The sequence below is a fragment of the Urocampus carinirostris genome, chromosome 14 (assembly GCF_059441175.1).
Source record: "Urocampus carinirostris isolate Australia breed hairy pipefish chromosome 14, RoL_Ucar_1.0, whole genome shotgun sequence".
In the NCBI taxonomy this organism is placed as follows: domain Eukaryota; kingdom Metazoa; phylum Chordata; class Actinopteri; order Syngnathiformes; family Syngnathidae; genus Urocampus; species Urocampus carinirostris.
This window is the reverse complement of record NC_142362.1, coordinates 37084181-37104701: the sequence shown is the minus strand read 5'-3', so window position 1 is coordinate 37104701 and position 20521 is coordinate 37084181. Positions and strand designations below refer to the sequence as shown.

At 40.8% G+C, this 20521-nt stretch overlaps 1 protein-coding gene across 2 annotated transcripts in view; it reads left to right on the top strand.

Annotated features, from left to right (window-relative positions):
- LOC148353352 (contactin-associated protein-like 5) overlaps positions 1-20521 on the top strand; it is a 303332-nt gene that overhangs the window by 257674 nt on the left and 25137 nt on the right. For both annotated transcript variants that reach the window (XM_088352165.1, XM_088352163.1), the window contains exons 20-23: positions 7067-7200; positions 14634-14721; positions 15108-15308; positions 19751-19825. In XM_088352165.1, coding sequence (XP_088208291.1) covers positions 7067-7200; positions 14634-14721; positions 15108-15308; positions 19751-19825 — 498 coding nt within the window. The remainder of the gene's footprint in view (positions 1-7066; positions 7201-14633; positions 14722-15107; positions 15309-19750; positions 19826-20521) is intronic.

Here is a 20521-nt window from a genome sequence, read left to right as displayed (position 1 = left end):
CCTAGCCCTACAGAAAAACTTTCATTTAGTAAATAAAAAACATTTTTTAATACTAGGCAAAAATACATGAATCATCATACCAAAGTTATTTTTTTATTAAAAAAACAGAGGTTGAGAAGTGGAAAATATTTACTTAGTGGAATCCCTACTCGGGTCACTGCCATGTTTGCCGTTCGCATTAGACAACAGCGTTTTCTAGTGGTCAAATATGACACACTGGGGCTTTAGGGCCCGGTCACACAGCCGTTTGCGTCTGTATCGCGGGTAAAATTTTGCGATTTTTTTTTTGCATGTGGTTGCCCGCGATGGAAAATGCGCAAAATTGGCCAACCCGCTGTTCATCGGTGGTATGCCCGCAAAACAGACGCCGGCGACTGTTCCGCTTCTTCATTGTGTCATTTCCGCGTCATTTCCGCGTGTGGACCACGGGTATAAAATCTGCCAAGCCAGTGTTATGCCGAGAAATGCATCCTTGCCGAGATTTGCATCCCCTCGCTACTACAACCACTTTTACCTCGTTTTATCTCACTTTTATATCACTTTTAGGGGATTTAATGGCGAACATATAACCAAAACCACTTCGTCTTGCATTTGTTGGGAATGTAATACAACTTAAACCATTCCGTCTTTGTATTTGTTGTGAATGTAATCGAACGGTAATGCACGCCGTATACAAATCACATTTGAGCAGGTAACATGTTTATTTTTCCTTTTCTATTCAAATCGCTCGTATTGAAACTGTTATGCACTCTACCATAAAGCTTATTTCTGCATAATAAGCTTTACGGTAGAGTGCATAACAGTTCTCAAAAGTGATTTATATACGGTGTCCATTTCTCGGCATAACACCGGGCTGTAGAAATCATAACCGCTCAAGACACAGTCCCGTGAAGATCAAGATTTCAAGCTATGGCACCGAAGAAGCCAATATGTTATTATTGTAATAGTTTTTCATTTGTATTTTATTATCTTGTTATGAAATGAAAAGAAATGTCAAGAAATAAAAATTGATTAAGACGAGGTCACTACAGTGACGGGGATCCATGTTCACCCCTTGACGTCTCGAGCACAATTAACGTGTGCTCGGAAAATCGCGCTGTATATTCGCGGAGAAAGGCATTTGACCGTCACACGCGTAACACGCTAATTTCACGTAATAACACCGCGATACAGGCGCAGAACATGCTATGATTGTGCTCCACCCACGATTACCCGCTGAAATTTCGCGTCCTACCCACGTGTAACCACGCCCATAGCACGTCGTTCCGCATCATTTCCGCGTCATTACCTCGTGTGTACCACGTGTGCCGCCCGCGGTTAACACGTGGTCTAAAGTTTTGAGCAGCGCAAAACTTTTTCGCGCGGCCAACCGCGTGTGAATTTCCGACCGCGTGTAAAGCACTGCTGTATCTCGTCTGTATGGCGATCTCAAAGCGTCCAACAGCGTCTGCTTCACGGGTAGAAATTTCTGGCCGTGATTCAGCCTCGATACGCCCGTGAAAGGCTGTGTGACCGGGCCCTAAAGTTTTGAGCAGCGCAAAACTTTTTCGCGCTGCCAACCGCGTGTGAATTTCCGACCGCGTGTAAAGCACTGCTGTATCTCGTCTGTATGGCGATCTCAAAGCGTCCAACAGCGTCTGCTTCACAGGCAGAAATTTCTGGCCGTGATTCAGCCTCGATACAGACGCAAACGGCTGTGTGACCGGGCCCTTAGTTATTTGCGGGAGGGAGACAAATTCTAAGTGGTATATTTATATTGATTTTTGACACCGGCTCCGCCATTATTATTTCATAGAGTTTATCAAATCGTCAAACATCCATCCATCCATTTTCTGTGCGGCTTATCCTCACTACGGTCGCAGGGGTTCTGAAAAATCATGAAACATCTCACAGTGAAATCAAATGTGCAGAAGAATTAGCTTTTGTCTGGAGAGCGGGTTTGGCGGTTGTGTTGAATTTTGTCTGAAAATATATGGTGTGGCGCTCTCAAATGGAAGATATTATCAACATATGTTTTCTTTCATGGCTGTTTGGGTCAAGAAGGTTCTCGACCCCTACATTAAAGGGACATTTTGATCAGGAAACTTAGTTGGGTCATAGTCCTATCATTTCACCACCATACCAGTTTTGTTTGTTACCCTGCTCATTGGAGTTTTGGTTTGCAGTTTGGGTTTTTGTTTCTGGTTTGAATCTTGTCAGGCTTGGTTTTTTTCCTGCTTTCTTGTTAGTTAATTTTTTTTTGTGCTCACTTCTTTGTTTGCTACTTTGGTACTGTTTTTTATTAAATACAACCTTCCTTTTTAGAACCCTTGCCTCAGTTCCTGCTTCTACCACATGGGTCCATCTCTCCATCAAATCATAACATATTTGGTATTCTAAAATGGGACAGATTCAGATTCAGATTCAGATCTACTTTATTGTCATTCTAGTACACGTGTATACAGAACGAAATGTCGATACATCTGATCCGCCCAGTCTCCTTGAATGTACAGATATAAGTAAAAGTTGTATTGTATTATGGCTACGTATAGTATTTTACCATAGTGCCGATAGTGCAAGAGGAGTAGCTAACCAGATGTGCAAAATGGGCAGTCAGGTTAACAAGTCAGGTAAACAGTAACATTAACACTGTAACAATAACGCTGTAAGTACAATAGTGCAGAGAGCAATTGTGCAAGGAGTGGCAAGCTATAAAGAACTGCCAGTAGTGCAAAAAGTCAAATTAGCAGCCGTTTCGATTTAGGTTAACTACCAGTATATGTTAGATTGACCATTTAACAGTCTAATGGCCAGGGGGACTAGACTACTGCGGAACCTGGTGGTCCTGCACCGCACACTGCAGTACCTCTTCCCAGAGGCTAGCAGAGTGAACAGTCCATGATGGGGGTGAGAGGGGTCCCCGATAATGTTCTTAGCATGGGATAGGCAGCGCTTCTGGCCAATGTCCTGAATGGAGGGAAGTGTAGTCCCGATTATTTTCTCTGCTGTCCTCGTTACCCTCCTCACACTACCCCAGTCGGTAGCGCTGCAGCCTCCACACCACACAGAGATACAGCTGGTCAGGATACTCCCTATGGTGCCCCTGTAGAATGCGATGAGGGAAGGTCGGGGCAGGTGGGCTCTCCTCATCCTCCGCAGGAAGTACAGGCGTTGCTGTGCCCTCTTAACCAGTGATGCAGTGTTCACGGACCAGGTGAGTTTGTTTGTAATGTGCACCCCTAGGAACTTGATACTGCTGACAACCTCCACAGCCTTGTTGTTGATGCAAAGTGGGGCATGGTTGGGCTGGTTTTTCCTAAAGTCGACAATGATCTCTTTAGTTTTGTCAACATTCAGGACCAGGCTGTTGTCCCTGCACCAGCCCACCAACTGCTCCACCTCCTCTCTGTAGGCCAGGTCGTTGTCGTCCCTGATGAGGCCCACCACTGTTGTGTCGTCAGCATACTTCACGATGTGGTTTGTGGCGGACCTAGGGACGCAGTCGTGTGTCATCAAGGTGAACAGCAAGGGGCTCAGGACACAGCCTTGGGGGGAGCCCGTGCTGAGGTAGATGACATCTGAGATGTTCTGACCTATCCGCACTGATTGGGGTCTGTCACTGAGGAAGTCCAGCAGCCAGTTCCGCAGGGGGGTGTTGAAACCCAGGAGTCTCATTTTGTCTACCAGATGTTGTGGGATGATGGTGTTGAATGCTGAACTGAAGTCCAGGAACAGCATCCGCACATGGGTGTTCTTCTCCTCTAGGTGTGTCAGGCTCAGGTGAAGCGCAGAGGAGATGGCATCCCTGGTGGAGCGGTTTGTCCTGTAGGCAAACAGAAAGGGGTCGAATGAGGAGGGGAGACTGGAGGTGATGTGCTCTTTAACCAGTCTCTCAAAGCACTTCATTATGATAGGAGTCAGTGCAACGGGCCGGTAATCGTTGAATGATAAGATCTGGGGTTTCTTTGGCACTGGGATGATGTTGGCAATTTTGAAGCATGATGGTACTTTGGCTTGGTCTAGCGAGGTGTTGAAAATGTCTGTTAGTACACAAGCCAGCTGATCGGCGCACTCCCTAAGTATCTGCCCCGGAATGTTGTCCGGGCCTGGAGCCTTCCTTGTGTTGACCCCTCTCAGGGTCTTTCTCACGTCAGTTGAGTCCAGGTGGAGTGCTCTTTCGTCCTGATTTGGAACCGCTTTCGCTGCAGGGGTGCCGTTTTGTGCCTCGAACCTTCCAAAGAATTTGTTGAGGTCATTCAGAAAGTCCATGCTAGTGTCCTGCACTGGGGCGGTGGTTGGCTTGTATTTGGTGATGGCCTGAATGCCTTTCCACATATCCCTGGTGTTGGTTGTACTGAGGAAACGTTCCTGGATTTTTTGACTGTGCGTTCGCTTAGCTAGTCTGATAGCATGGTTCAGGTTAGCCCTCGCTGATCTCAGCGCCTCCTTGTCACCAGATTTAAAAGCAAGGTTCCGTACTTTTAGCTCATTCCGGAGTTTACTCATCTGGATATGTTTCTTTTCCAGATTCATAAATATCTATTGTGGTAACCCAGAGAATCGGGTACGTTTTAAGCTCAGAAAACACCACCAAGAGACAATTTTATTCGATTGAACAAAGAGAGGTTTAATAACTCTCAAAATGTCAAGGGAAGATCGGGGGTGAGGTTCTTCTACAGTTGGAGGTTGGGTTTTTGTGGCCAGGAAGCCTTTGCTCAAAGGGGCGAGAAAACTTTGGCCAGAGAGAAAAGGCACAGTTAATGAAAACTCAACATTGGGTCTTATCGAATAGAGACGGATCTCCATGATGATTAAAATAAAGCTGTCCCGCAGTCGTGGCTCTAAAAAGTTGTTAGTCTAGTATTTAACAGTAGGCCCGACCAGCAGCACCGCTCTTACCATCTCCTACAGTTGCTTATGGAACCCGATAATAATCCCCTGAAGCACCCCCTGGTGATCCTAATTTTTTTGTGCTCTTCTGACTTTCCTTAGAGTCTGATTTACTCCATTCATCTATTTTCAATGTAACAAGCTGCTTATAGCTAGTGTTCGCTATGCTTGCTAGTTTGTTAACGGTGGCAGCGCTTGCCCGCTGTATGAATGACTTCTAACACCAGCCTATCACAGTCGCAAACACACAATCACACCCACCCAACACAGAGTGCCCTCTCTAAGTCGTCACCCTTGGTATGCTATCTAACAGAACACAACACACTATCCATTGATTTTAATGACAATTACGACAAAATAAATTCAAAATTTGCAAAGGAGTCAACCAGCAATAACCGAAGTGCGAAGTACAGAGTGGTCTCTGTAATTTGTATTGGGACCCCTGCTAGTTTTAAATATTTATGATGACATTGATCTTCAATGATTATGAAAATACTGAATCCCAGGAGCTCTGCATGTTTTAGGGGTTTCTCTTTCCACACTCAACTAATTCATTTGCATACCCTTCAGAAACCTTAAAAACAATCTGTTGATGTAGTTAACCTGTGTTTAACAAGGAGAAAGTTAAAAGAGTACACACCTCCGGCCCTTGAGGACCAATATCTGACACCTGTGCATTATAGGGTATTTGAAAACAAGTGTCATGAATGTTGGTAAAAGCTACATTTGTATTCGCTTAATAAAATGCCAATTATCACTGCAGAAAAATAAGTAGTATATGACTTCAGATATAGTACAGAAGGTTTTATTAATATAAAAATAATCTAAAGATGGGCTGGACTGTAATGATTGGTCATTTAGCGACAACAAATAACACGTGGAACAACGTCACCTGACCCTGTATAGGGGTGCATTCATTGCTATGTTATCCTTTAACCGCTCACCACTTGTTGTGGAGACCCGGGTGCTAAATGACGCGTAAACGACCTGATTTTTTTATTTTTACACGTTCATGTTAGCGTAATCTTTCGTACGTAAGATTACGCTAACGCGAACGTACGATTAGCCTGGGTTAGCTTTACGTTAAATATTCAAGATAAACATTCAGGGTGTTGGAACGGATTAAAACAATTTGACATTACTTTTAATGGGAAAATACGGCTTCGGTGATCGTACAAATCGGTTTTCGTACAAAGAAATGGAACGGACTATGGTCGAGAACCGAGGTTCCACTATATATATATATATATATATATATATATATATATATATATATATATATATATACATAATTTGAAATATTCACAGATCTACAAAAAATGTGGGTAATGCAAAACTGCTTTAGCTTTTTACACACTGAACAGATTTACAATTGAACAACAACACATAATGCCTGAAAATGCTAAATAAAATTAAAATTATCAATTCTTAAGTGCTATAAGTAAATGATAAAACACATTCCCATAATAACCAGTTTGGACACAGATCTTCTGAGAAACACAATAAAATATTAATTTCAATAAATAAAAATAAAAAGATTTAAAGATTGAATGAACTCTTAGAAATCAATATAATTCAAATTAGTCAAAACTTTGCTCTGCTTTTTTGCTTTTTTTCATACATTTTTTTGTGTCTTCCATATTCAATTCAAATATTACCTAACACCTATCCAGCCCTTGTAAACAAGTGGGACGTGGCCAAGCTGTGCGTGCATGGTTGAAGCAAGACGGCAGAATTTATGTCACTTAATAACAGTCCATTGACCCGAAATGATTGTAGATCATAGATAGGAACAGCTCAAAATACCACAAATTATGTGCTCATAGCAAGATAGCGACATTATTTTAGTCATCAAAGTCAACAACAATAAAAACGTTCTTTTGATCAACGCTGGATTACTTCCCTTGAAGGTACATGAAAAATTAAAAAAATGTCCTTAAAAGTGTTTGAAAAGTGCTTTAACTTGTCCATGAAAAAGGTATACAAACCTTGTGTTTAGATTGCACAAAAGGTTGTTTGAGGACTAACATTGCTTTAGTGTTAAAGGAAAAAAAAGCCTGCTTAGCACTGCAGTTTTCGTATTTCCTGAGTACCACGCTCGTTTTTTCACACTTGTTATCAGAAGTAATCAAATGTGACGTGACGACAAAATTGGGCCATACGGTTCATGTTTGCCTTGTGCTTTTCTTGCGTCCAGGGAGTCTGCAGATCTGGTACCACCTGCAGACAGACAGAAAGCCAGACGTCTTTTGCCCCATCGCCATCAACCTGGCAGACGGACGACTCCACCGTGTCCGAATCCACAGAGTGGAGGAGAATATCTATGTCCAGGTCAGGGCATTGCACGTGGCTCAACCACAGATTCAAACGCTATTTTTTTCACTCTGTCAGAGTGCATTAGCATTGATTAATTACTTTATTATGCAAATGGAGACTTTTTCACAAAGGCCTCGTGGCCTTGTATTAATGAGGTTGGTCAGGTTGACCCAAAAAAGGGGGGGGGGGGGTAAAAACTCCCTCGGGAATAACTTTGTGTTTAAAAAGTGCTGTGAAGAAGCTGAAGCCAACACTTTGAAAAGACTTAGTGACAAATAAAGGGTGTAACCGCGTGTCCTGCTGACTAAGGGTGGCAGTGTAGCCGGACAGTTTAGTGTACAACTTTGAAGAGTAGCCAAACATTATGGACCTGTTACAGCTTCAAAAGGTGCCAAGGATAACATGAGTTATTTCCACAGTGGTCATCATAAAGAGCGCCAAGTCAGCACCTCAGGTCAGGCGTTAATGCTGTAAAAAAGCTAAGCTTCCAGTACTTTATTGTCATCCACAAGCCAGTTATTATAGTCGGACAGGATACTTTGAGACAAGCACTCAATTTTTATTTATCGGCTTACTACTTGTTTTTAAAGGACACATGAGATGTATGTGGGTCAGGGTAGGTTATTTTTCTTTAAAAATGCCTTGATTGTTTACATAAACCAACTAGCTTGATTAAAAAAAAACACCGTACTGCCCCAAATCCAGCTACTAGCCTTCCTGTGCGCAGTTTGAATGTTCTCCCCGTACTTGCATGGGTTTCCTATGGGCACTCCGGTTTCTTTCCACATTCCAAAAACATGCATGTCAAGTTAATTGGCCGGTCCAAATTGTCCCTAGGTGTAAATAAGCGAGTGAGTTGTCTGTCTGTGTGTGCCCTGCGACTGGCAGTTCTGGGTGTCCTCTTCCCACTGCCTGAAGATAGCTGGAGATGGGTTCCAGCACCCTTGCAACCCTACTGAGAATAAGCAGTCCAGATAATGCAGAGGTGGCGAACACGTGGCTCTAGAACCGCGTGCAGGTCTTGGCCAATAAGAATGCGGCTCTTTGCTTCATCATATTTTCTATATACTGTGGCTCTTTGCCTTGTTTCATGTTTAGTTTTTTTGTGTGTATTGAGGGTGGACACTTTCATTGAAATCACACAACAACAATACTTGTTGTATTGTAAGGAGAGGAGTGTGTTATGGGAAATAATATGTTTTTAATTGTGTGTGTGTTTCTGTGTGTCTGTCTGTCATGGCAGGTCAGTGCGTGGTGTGGCTCTTTGACTCTCACAGTTTTCACATTTCGGCTCTTTGTATCAAACTTGTTCGCCACCCCTGAGATAATGGATGGATGGGTTACCCCTTTTGGTTGGCACACGTTGTCGGCAAAGTTTGCAGTGCACGTTGCGGCTCTGTCCTTTAACAGACTCTAAATAACCAAAATACTTCCAAACAACTGAAGATGGGGACCTCTCCTGTCTATGACTATTTTAGCATGCTTTTAGTGGGTATGCTGGTGTTATCTTTTAGTCATTTCACTTTGACTCAGTGTTAGCCGCTGTTTCACTATTCCTGTGAAATGATTGGCCTGTCCTCGTCACCTTCTTTGTTTCCTGAATGTTGGTCTGTAACTTCGATTTAATTGCATTAGCGCCCCTCTTTTCTCCGGTGGTCGGGTGGTAATTGCGTTTTTATTATTTATCTTGGCAAAAATTATGTGACGATAATTTGAATTTCAGCTCCCAGGCCTGGAGGAATTTGTATGTTTACATTGTTTATTCGTTACACAAACTTTACAGGCTTCATTACGAGGATAAATGTTTACAAATGGTCGTGTTCTGTAGTTTTTTTACTTCTGTAATTTTTTTTCCCTTTCTGTGGAATTATGCTCCTTGATTCAAGTCAAGTCATTTTTATTTGTATAGCCCTTAATCACAAATAGTCTCAAAGGGCTTCACAAGTTATTACATATAAGAAGTTTAGGTTATTCAAATGCTATAGAGTAGAAGTGAGTTTTAAGCTTAGACTTAAACATGTCCACTGAGGCAGCAGATCAGATCTCAGGCGGAAAAGCATTCCACAACACCGGTGCCCGGATGGAGAACGCTCTCGAACCAGCGGAACACTTCTTGGCTCTTGGGATCACCAGAAGAGCGGCGCTCTCGGAACGAAGGCTTCGGGTTGGGACATAGGGGGAAATCAGATCTGAAAGATATGAGGGGGAAAGTCCATGTATGATTTTGTATAGTAATAGGAGAACCTTAAAATCGCATCTTAGGCTAACAGGGAGCCAATGCAGGTTAGCCAAAATTGGGGTGATGTGATCGTACTTTTTTGTCCTAGTTAAAAGCCTCGCTGCAGCATTTTGTACCAGCTGAAGACTCTTGAGTCTGGTCATCGGAAGACCGGAAAGTAGTGCATTACAGTAATCGAGACGGGAGGTAACAAACGCGTGAATTATGATTTCCGCATCCGACTGAGAAAGTATAGGACGAATTTTAGCAATGTTACGGAGATGGAAGAAAGCGGTTCTAGTAATTTTCTTTACATGTATTTGAAAGGACAGATCGGGCTCAAATATGACACCTAAATTTTTAAGTGAGTCGCTCTGTGTGATGTGGCAATTGTCGATGTTCACAGCGGTTTTAGAGAATAAGTCACAGGACTTGGATGGACCAATAACTAACATTTCAGTCTTTTCAGAGTTAAGACGCAGGAAATTGAGTGACATCCACTCTTTTATCTCAGTGAGGCAGGCCTCCAAATTTCCACAGTTTAGTGTGGCAGATTCCTCCATCGGGAGATATAGTTGAGTGTCATCTGCGTAGCAATGGAAACTGATATTATACTTGCGAATAATATCACCTAGTGGAAGCATATAAATGCTGAAGAGAAGGGGGCCAAGCACTGAACCCTGCGGAACACCACAGGTAACACTAAAGGGCTCAGATGTCAATTCGCCATATTTAACGCAGTGCGTCCTATCTGAGAGGTAGGATCCGAACCATAAGTGGACGTTTCCTGAGAGACCAATCCATTTTTCCAACCGTTCTAGCAAGATATTATGGTCCACTGTGTCAAATGCAGCACTAAGGGGCCGGTCACACAGACATTTGCGGCTGAATCACGGCCAGAAATTTCTGCCTTTGAGGCGGACGCTATTGGACGCATTGAGATCGCCATTCAGACGAGATACAGCAGTGCTTAACACGAGGTCGGAAATTCGCGCGCGGGTGGCAGCGCGAAAAAGTTTTGCGCTGCTCAATTCTTCAGAGCGCGGGTACACAGCCTTTCACGAGCGTATCAAGGTTGAACCACGGCCAGAAAAGCGATCGCAGCAGAATGCGCGTTCACGCGAGGGGGTGGGGGGGTGGATGTGTTGCGTAGGAGTCGGATTTGGGCACAACACCGGCTCGGGAGCTTTTATACCCGTGGTCCACACGAGAAAATGACGCAGAAATGACGCACTGAGGAAGCGGAACAGTCGCCTGCGTGTTTTGCGGGCATACCACCGATGAACAGCGGGTTGGCCAATTTTGCGCATTTTCCATCGCGGGCAACCACGGGCAAAAAAAAACGCAAAATTTTAGCCGTGATTCAGCCGCAAATGTCTTTGTGACCGGCCCCTAAGGTCCAGCAGCAGCAAAAGTGATGATGCGCCAGAGTACATTGCCCGTAGGAGATCAATGAGATTGATGTCTAAAAGATGTTTTCACAAGGAGTAGAAGGCAGATGGTTTGCCTGTTGAATAAAAGTGAGTTCAATCTGAGTTCAAAGCTGTACAATTATTAGATGTTTCGTTTTTTTTTTTACTTACATAGAGAGAATCTGAGAAAAGAACAGACAGTTTGTAACTAGCATCAATGAAACAAAGTGCTGTCAATGTTATAGCTGGCAGAACAAACAAATGCCTGGCTGTACAAGTTACACTAAATTTTTGTCTATCCAAGAGATAGTCAACAAGAAATACGACCAAGTTTCCCTATTATTCATTGAAAAATGGCTTTGTGTCCCTGATCCCCTATCATTTCCGAAATGCTCAGGACAGACTCTCACATATGATACGATTTGACTGTTAGGTGTGCTTTAGTAAGCCCAGGGATGTGATTTTTCCGCTAATTCACGGAATTCCGTTTTTTTATCTCCAAAAATAAAATTTTAAAATTTCCGATTTTTTAAGTGGTAAAAAATCCGATTTCGTCTCTACAGCATTCCATTTTAGTGTTTCCGTAACTGAAATGAAACGGATCTTGCGATTGGTTGAAGTCTCCGTGTTGACCAATAAACGCGCTTGTTATAAAGGCATAGGAGTATGCCATTGTTCATTTCTCACACGTTTTTGCCGGGTGTTTAAAGAAAGATGTCCGTGATCGAACGCAAAGATGCTCCGCGAGTTAAAGAAATTGATAAGATCGTAAAAAACAAGTTTCGATGGGACTGGTTAGAGAAGGAATTATCTACAAATGTTGGAAAGAAGACTGTGACGAATTTGTTCAGTGACTTTATTCGGAAGATCGATCGTGCCGGGAAAGCGCTTTGCATTTGGTGCCATGATACCATTGACTATGGTGGGAGAGGTTTCAAAGCTCTTGAAAGTCACGCAAAGAGCAAAAAACACGTGAAAGAACTCCAGTAAAGAACAACAAATTATTCCATCACTGGAAGTTTCGGTGCCCAAACGAAAACTCCAAAACTTTACGGCCTCCATCCCTTATTGACATCACAATCGGAAGCGGTAATAGAGAGACGTGATCCACCCCAACAACCTGTACCAGTTGCTGATAGAGTCGTGAATTTTGAGGTAGGTGGTAAACTTTTCAAATTTATTTGACAGTTTTCCCCTTTTTTTCAAAAATATTATAACGTAATAAAAATGGCCATAAATATTTAACAACTACAATAATAGATTTTCATGTGTACATTACACCAACACTTAACTGTAGGGCCTATAATTATTGTATTTTCATTTATCAAATATTCAGATACGCTGCTATTAAAAAAATAAATTATAACATTTAAAATATGATTTAGGAAATTTAAAAATAGCTGTCATCGTTGGTCACCAATGTCCTTGATGAGTCAGAGCTGGGGAACTATGATCTCGAGGTGAGAGAATACCAGTTGGACAGTGAGTTGCCAACACCTTTGGACTCAGAGGGGAAGGCAATTGCACTGGATCGTTGGTGGGCTCAAGTCTTTGCTGTTGGAAGATACCCAACCTTGGCCAAGATGGTGAAGGCTCTCATGAGTTGCTTCCATGGGCCGCAAGTAGAGGGGGCTTTCAGTGTCATGGGTGATGTCCTGAACCCCAAAGCATGCAGAATGGACATAGCCACATACAGTTCTATCCAGACTGTGAAATATGCCCTAAGAGCAAGAAAGACCACCTCTGTCAGCCATTTTGGAAGGAAAGACATTCTGATGGATCCTGTGCAGTCCAAACTGTGCCTAAATCTGAGGACATCCTCCAAAAGGTACAGGGAGGAGAAGGATGCAGAAGCAGCTACTGTATGTTGTCTGCAAAACGAACAGAACTTGCTGTGAAACAGGACACCCAAATGAGCAAGGCTGCCTCAAGAAGAACCATCAAAGCTGCACAGAAGCAGGCTAGAAAGACCCATTCCAAAGCAATAAAGTCTAGGAGGAAGTAGTGTTTGTGTCATGTGAATGGATTGTGCTCAAGAATGAACACTTGTATATTCCTGCAAATATGTTGAATGTTTTAATGAGTAGAAAATAGAAAACAATATTTGTGATATTAAGTGATGTTATAATTCATCTAGAATGTGACAGAAAATATAAATTTCAGAACTTTGAATGAATTTCATGTTTCTGCATAGCCAGTGATTTAGTAGTTCATTGTGTATGCACATGACTCCGACAGATAACATCTTCTGCTTTAACATAGACATTTGTGCTATGTTCTAATATGAGTTACTTTTCATTTGGTCATGATACAATTATTTGTTCATGAAATTTGAACTCTTCAACATGATTTATGTGTTAACTTAGTAATCACATTAGTTAGATATGATGATATTCTCAGTGATAGTTTTTAAAAGCAAAGGCAGTCCAATGTTTTTTAATGTGACTGATTTTGAGTTGACTTAAACTGTAATTTTATATGGGATAGTTCAATATACATTGAAAATTTATGCTGTTGTTTTGTCTATTTCTTTGTCATCTGAGTGCATTGAAAGTACTTAAAAACACGGAAAACCCATGAGCTCCGGGGGGCTTCGCCCCACTTGTCCCCCCACCAGGGCACTGCCCTGGACCTAGCTGGGTGCCCGCGGCCCCCAGACCCCCGGCTAATTTTCAGATAATTTCACTTTGGTCAAATCACATCCCTGTAAGCCTTGATAACCATGTTTGTCGCCTCATCATCAACAATTTGTTATTTTTCTCACCCTGAGAGGTAACTAGCAGGGAGACGAAAAAAACAAAACCTTCCACCTTACATTTTCATTTGAACAGACTATAAGATAACTTTGTAAACCCATGATTACATCAAACAAAGTCTGTTGGACCCAACCAGTATAAGTGACTGTCTACATATGGGTATTTGCGTGACCTCACACAAAAACTATCTATTCCGGACTACAAGCTGCTATTTGTTTTGCTATTTTATAAACACTGCAGCTTTAAATACGGTGCAGCTTATTCTTTTTTTTTCTATGGCATTATAGAGGAAACAGCAAGGCTATGATACTACTGTATCATAGGCGTCAAAGTCAGGTTGCTCAAGTTTCCTCTAATTATCAAGGAATGATGACAAGCAATTTGGTCCATTACCACGGCAACACAAAAATACACGTCTGTCTTTGGCACCATATTTCACAGTATCGTTGCACTTGTGCTGTCATCTTAAAATGTAGGACTAACATTTTATGCGACGCAGCCTTTATATGCATTTTTTTTTTTCGGCTCAGTGGTAAATATGTGCTCGTCTTTTTAAACCTCAACTTGAATAGTCACATGATTCGGAAACGTGACATAAAGAACTTGAAGCAGAACTGAAAAACAGGTAGCCGAAAAAAAGTGTCTGGTGTTAAGAGACACATCGCAGTAGATGTTCTGCAGCCATAGACGTTTGCGCCAAATTTACTACGCGGCTGCCCCAAGGTTTGCGCTAGCCTGAAATTTAAAAAAGCTAGCTATAAGACCCATGAAGCATGTACAAAGACAAAAACATTCCTAAATTTGAGCATGTAGCTTTTAATCAAGTGCTCTCTGTAGTCTGGGAATTATGGTACATTTAAAATTTGTTGCTATGTTTGCAAAAAAAAAAAATAGATTCACTGTCTTTACCAAATATAGCTCCATTAATTTCACCTTGCTTTAAAGCTAGAAATGACTCAGCAGTCAATAAGGTTGCACCCCAAAATCGGAGTTCATTGTCTCAACATTCACAAGTTGCTTTAGATTTGATTGTTCTACATTTGTTTGTTTCTCTTTTAACAGGTTGACCAGGACATCCACAGAAAATACACCCTATCTTATGGTGGACAGCTAGTCTTGATCAAAACTTTAACATTGGGCAAAGTCAACAGTAAGTATCACGATTTGTTTTGTTTCAAGTAGGGCTGGCGTTATGGCTCAAAAAATAAAATTTGAATTTGATGAGTTAGTTATGTGCCTCAATCATTACAACTTTATTCAAATAAAGTTTTGATTTTAAACTAGACCCTCTACAAAATGTCACCTGATTTTAAAGCAGTTTTTGTTTAAACTAACCCGTCAACCCTAACACTCTAACTCTAAGACTCCAACCCTAACACTCTAATCCTTACACACTAATCCTAGCCCCTAACACCTTAATCCCGACGCCAACCTTGACCCTAACCGTAACCTTTTGTGCAGCACACAATAGAATATTTGTACCAGTCTACCAGTACATAAGTTTGTGAAGTTTGTGTAACTCTTCGTCTTTGCTAGGATTGGACGCATTCCACGAGGGGGTGGCTGAGGCTGCGTCAAAGGGATTCGTGGGCTGCCTCTCTTTGGTGCAGTTCAACAACGTAGCGCTCTTAAAGGCAGCGCTTACCAACCCTGGAAGCTCATTGGTCACCGTCCGAGGACCATTGGTCCAGTCGAATTGTGGCGCTCTGGCAGACTCTTCATCGAGATCTTTACAAGGTTTGTTGATTACTGCAATATCTGAGTCTACAACAGCTTAAAATGTTAATCTTACACTTTCTATACAGCATAAGGGTAACAAAGGGTTTTACAAAAGTAACTTACTCCCTGCTTCCATGCAATGCTATGCAAAGCCCTGCAGGATCTAGCTAAGAAAATACCGTATCTTGCTCAAGAACATTTTAACATAGTTGCTTCAGTATACATTGTCTTTGTGTTTGGAATCCATTGTATTTTCCATGTATCTTCTGGGATTACTTTGTTTTTCATTGCTGTTTATTGAAAACAGATTACTCATGTTTTTTTTCCAAATGATTTTTCCAACAAATTCTCAGTGCATAACAGCAGAGAATTTTACTCATCAGTTAACTCTAGTCAATTTTATCCGTCCTTTGAGTATCCGAAAAGGGCTGTATTGGTTTATGTTGCAAAATGTAATTTAATGAAAAGGTTGTGAAAAGAGATTTTAATTAGATTTTCACAAAACGTTAACACTTTATCGACTGAGATTTCAGAGCTTGACTTGATTGAAATTCAATTGGCCATGTAAGAAAAGTCTGCGTCTTTTAATTTATTAGTATTTTTTTTATTTAAAACATTTTTCTTTTATGTTACTTGGATCCTTTTAAGGAATAAGTGTATTTATTATCTGTACTATGAATGAATGAATGAATAATCTAGAATATCTGTGTGCCATTAGAGCAGGGATCGGGAACCTTTTTGACTCAAAGAGCCATAAAAGCAAAATATATTAATTTTATTTTGGGAAAGAGCCACACCATATATTATGAGACAAATTTACTAAATTGCTAAACCTGCGCCCCAGACAAAAGCTTAGTCTTGAGCACATTTATTTTTGATGATTCGATAAAAATGATGAAAAGAGAATAATGCCAGAGCCCGTGTCCCAAAATCAACAAACATACTACTTTGAACTTGTCTCTTTCTTGCAATTACTCAAGATCGGTTAAACTCATTTTGACCCTTTTTTTACACATATTGGTTTCAAAACCAGATGCAAGCAGTTATTTTGTAAAAACGTCACAACATTCTGCAAATAGGGAGCCTGATGTTCTTACCTTTGGCGCAGACGGAGTAGAGCGATAGATGGGAGGGAGTGCTTGCACTTTTTGCATAGCTTCACCCATCCCTCCCACTCACCCAATCAAATAACTTTAGTTCTCTTCCGGTGTATTGGCGTATTTACAGTTTGTTCTGTGGATTTCATCATAAGGTATCTGAACACTGAACACAGATTATATAGTGAGCTTTTATATAAAAGATTCTTTAGCATTGTACATTGTGTTTTGTTTTTTTTTGTTTTTTTTTTTGTTTGTTTGTTTTTTTTTTGGGGTGTGACACCTTGACTGTAAATTGTAGTGAAAAACATGCCCTGTATATTCTGCGAAGTACTGCTCTGTTATTCAGCTTTGGTTTGGCTTTGTGTGTATCTGAACAGGATTATTGGCTCAGGTTTTGAACGAGATGGATACAATTTGCATCCAATCAAATTTGTCTCTGAGCCACAGGTACTCATAGAAAGAGCCATATATGGCTCACGAGCCATAGGTTCCCGACCCCTGCAGTAGAGCATCACCCGCACTGAGATGCAAAACGATTTTTGGTTGTTATTTCTCTTAATCTACCCGATTTCCTGTAATAGATTATGATCTTGGCTAAACTTGTTCTGGCCTGATAGAATGAAATGTCTTTCCAGGAAAGATTCTGAGTCAACAAAATAAAACAAATTGGGGCATTTTTTCACATAAAGGTCAACCCTTATACATGTTTGCTAAACATCGTGTTGATATTGAATCTTGTTCTGGCCTGGAAGAGGAGAGTGTCTTTATGGAAAAACTCAGCCAAAGTCAGCCAACCCAAAAGCTCTGAGTCCATTATTTGTTTGCACTCTCACTACTAGAGTGATTTACCTTATTGCTTATGAAAAAGTTTGCTCCTGACCAAACTTGTACTTTCCTGGAAGAGTATAATGTCTTAGTGGGAAAGCTGCTGAGGCAGCAAAACACAAAATGCCAAGTCAGCTTTTTTGGTCTGATTTTACATCTTGGGTAGCCCACCTCAACATATTTCTATCTGGATAGGCAGTTGTTTATTATACAGTACAGTTAAGATTAGTTAACTATTTAATTGTTCGTGCTCTTTTTTTCTTTTTTCTTTTTTTTACATAAATAATGCGTTTGTGCAAGTGAGATGTTCCCATAGTTTCCAAATAATTTGTACTCAATGGAACATCCAAAGAACAACATAAATCATTTAGGTATTGTATGGTTTTAACATTTCTTATACTGAAATCTGACTCCGAAGACACTTCCCGTGTCTTGTGTAATCCCTTACAGTTGGAGCATGTTCGAAAGTCAGAGGAATTATTGAGCCCAGCGCCGGATACAGTCCACATATCAATTTAATTAGCCTAATCAAAGAGTTTAACAAATCAGTTCTCTACCTGTGCCCATATTTTTTAAATCGTGTACAGAAGATGACTGGTTTCAGGGTCTTCCCATGCAGATGAAATATTAACGCCCTATGACCAAGCCTCTGGCTGATTGGTCCGCGGTCGTTGATGCAAATTTCCCAACCATGATTGAAGAATGGGAGAAGGGGTGATAGGACGTGCCAGGCACATAGTCCTAACAACCCAGGCGAGGTGATAAGTCATTGTTATCTGCACAGAATGGAAGGAAAGGCATATTCCAAAGCAAAACGTGGTTTACAACACCCTTCTTGCACTCAAGGCATAGGTCAAACTTAGGACAAGTATTTTTTAGTATAAGTGGAATACAAAAGTGTATAAAATGGTATTTTACTTTAGTATGAAATAAGTAAAAGTGTTAGATCAATTTCATCCTCAGCCTTAAAGTTTTCAAAGCATTTTTTTATTATGGTTCAACCACATTCCTAAATGAATGTGTTTTCCTTGAGATTTTTGGGAGCATCCATCTATTATCCATCCATTATCTGCACTGCTTGCTCCTCAGTAGAATTGAATTTCATTAAAATAAATCCAAAGGGTTTGACGCAGTGAAGGCAGCATTCTTTCTGGCTGGCAACTAGTTCAGGCTGTCCCCTGCCCACTGCCCGAAGATAGCACCCCCGTGACCCTACTGAGGATAAGCGGTGCAGATAATGGATGGATGAATAATTCAGATTTGTTGATGACTTAAGGATAAAATAAGAGCGAGTGGCCTAACTAAGGCAGTCACAAAGCAACTAAAAGGCTGCCCTGGGGAGTGCAGATCACGGTCACATGATTAGGCAAGATTTCATTTGATTTCTTAGTTCTGACAGTTTTAAAACTTGAAAATGAATGATGACAAGAACCCATTTTATTTTAATTGTGGTGATTTTTTCAAGCATTTCATTCTGTTTGCCTGATGGGATTCATTCTCATTACGATACGTCTCCATGAAAACCTGGCTAACAACCCCTCGACCCAATCCAAAATGGGGATGCTTTCTGGCTGCATCGGAAGACTGACCAAGATTGCACGAAAAAACAAATGAAGGAGTGAACAGAGACACAAAAAAACCCCTACATTTGACATTCTTGACCTGATGGAGACAGGTCATCTTCTATGAGGAGTGCGATCACAAGTACACAGCCAAGATCATCAAAAAAGGACGGGATCTGCAGGGATCTAAAGATGGCTGTGCGCCAACCTGGAGTGCTGCAAAAAAAAAAGGAGTAAACCCACCGGCCATTTCTGGGGCATCAGAACAGATGAGGAATCAGCAATACTTCAGGCACCTGCCACAAACGTGTCATCAATTATTGAGAAAAGGCTGTTCTTATTTGCATAATTAAACACCTTGGGGGGGTGCAATATACATATATATATATATATATATATATATATATATATATATATATATATATATATATATATATACATATATATATATATATATATATATATATATATATATACGAGTTGATGCATGTTCCTAATTAAATTAGTAAAAAATAGTGTGGTAATAAGACAAATATAATGCCTATTTGGACGTCATCTGTATCTCTAGTGGTCTGTTGGTTGTGTTTCGGCAACCTGGCTTTAATAATTGTGTTTAAATCAGGTCTATTAGTGCTGTCTATTGAGCTCTATCTCTATTGAGCATAATAGTAAAGGTGATGAATACATGTTGGAAATGCCATTCAGGAGTTAGTGATACAATGCACTTTGGTTACGAAGCAGCTGCATGGCAAGTCAGCTTCTAGCATTAGCTGGCAAGAGGAAGCTAATTTTATTCATGTCATGTTGATTTATGAATGCAACGCTGTGTTTACACCTGGCTGAGATGCGATTTCAGCGTGAGTGGGCTTCAGAGCGCTGACGTACTTTTAAAATATAAAAATATTGTTTCACTGGCTTTTACAAGAAAGTTAAGCACCTTATTGTGGGAATTTGTTTGATTTTTTTTTTCCAGATCAAACAGTGACAACAACTAATGGGAAGAAGAAGCACGAACGCGATACACAGAACGCCGTGGCTGTCATCGCAGGTATGTCTTTACTGTAAACATGGTTTTATTTAAAGGTGCAGTTTAGGCCTAGTTAATTGAATAATACTGTCGAGTGTAATTAAAAACACTTTTCATCCATCCAACCATTCATCCGATTGGTTTTCATTTTTCTTTTTTTGTAAAAGCTAGTTCAGAGCTATGTAATTATGGTCTAGATCAGTGATTTTCAACCACTGTGCTGTAACACACTAGTGTGCCGTGAGATATCGTCAGGTGTGCCTTTAGTAATTATTATCCAGTGTCACTTTTTATTTTCTATTTTTTTATAAAACATTTATGAATCATTTTCTGCAAATATTATGTCATTGTCACGTGTCTGTGATGTAAAAACTGGGAGTATTATAAATTATATTGTAATCAAACATACCGTATTTTCCGCACTATAAGGCGCACCTAAAAGCCTTTATTTTTTTCAAAAGCTGACCATGCGCCTTATAATACAGTGCGCCTTATTTATGGATCAACATTAAGTTTTCCAACTAACTTGCAGCCGCCGACTCGATTTTCCCCCGAACGCCAAGTAGTACGCGGTGGATGCTGGGATTTATTTACCGGCGTTTCATTGGCTAACCAATGTGTCAATCATCATTTGAATTGATCTTTATTGGCTAAAGTTATTCGGAGGTCAAGAGGCGGATCCTTTTTATCATTTACAGACTGCCATTGGCTCAAACA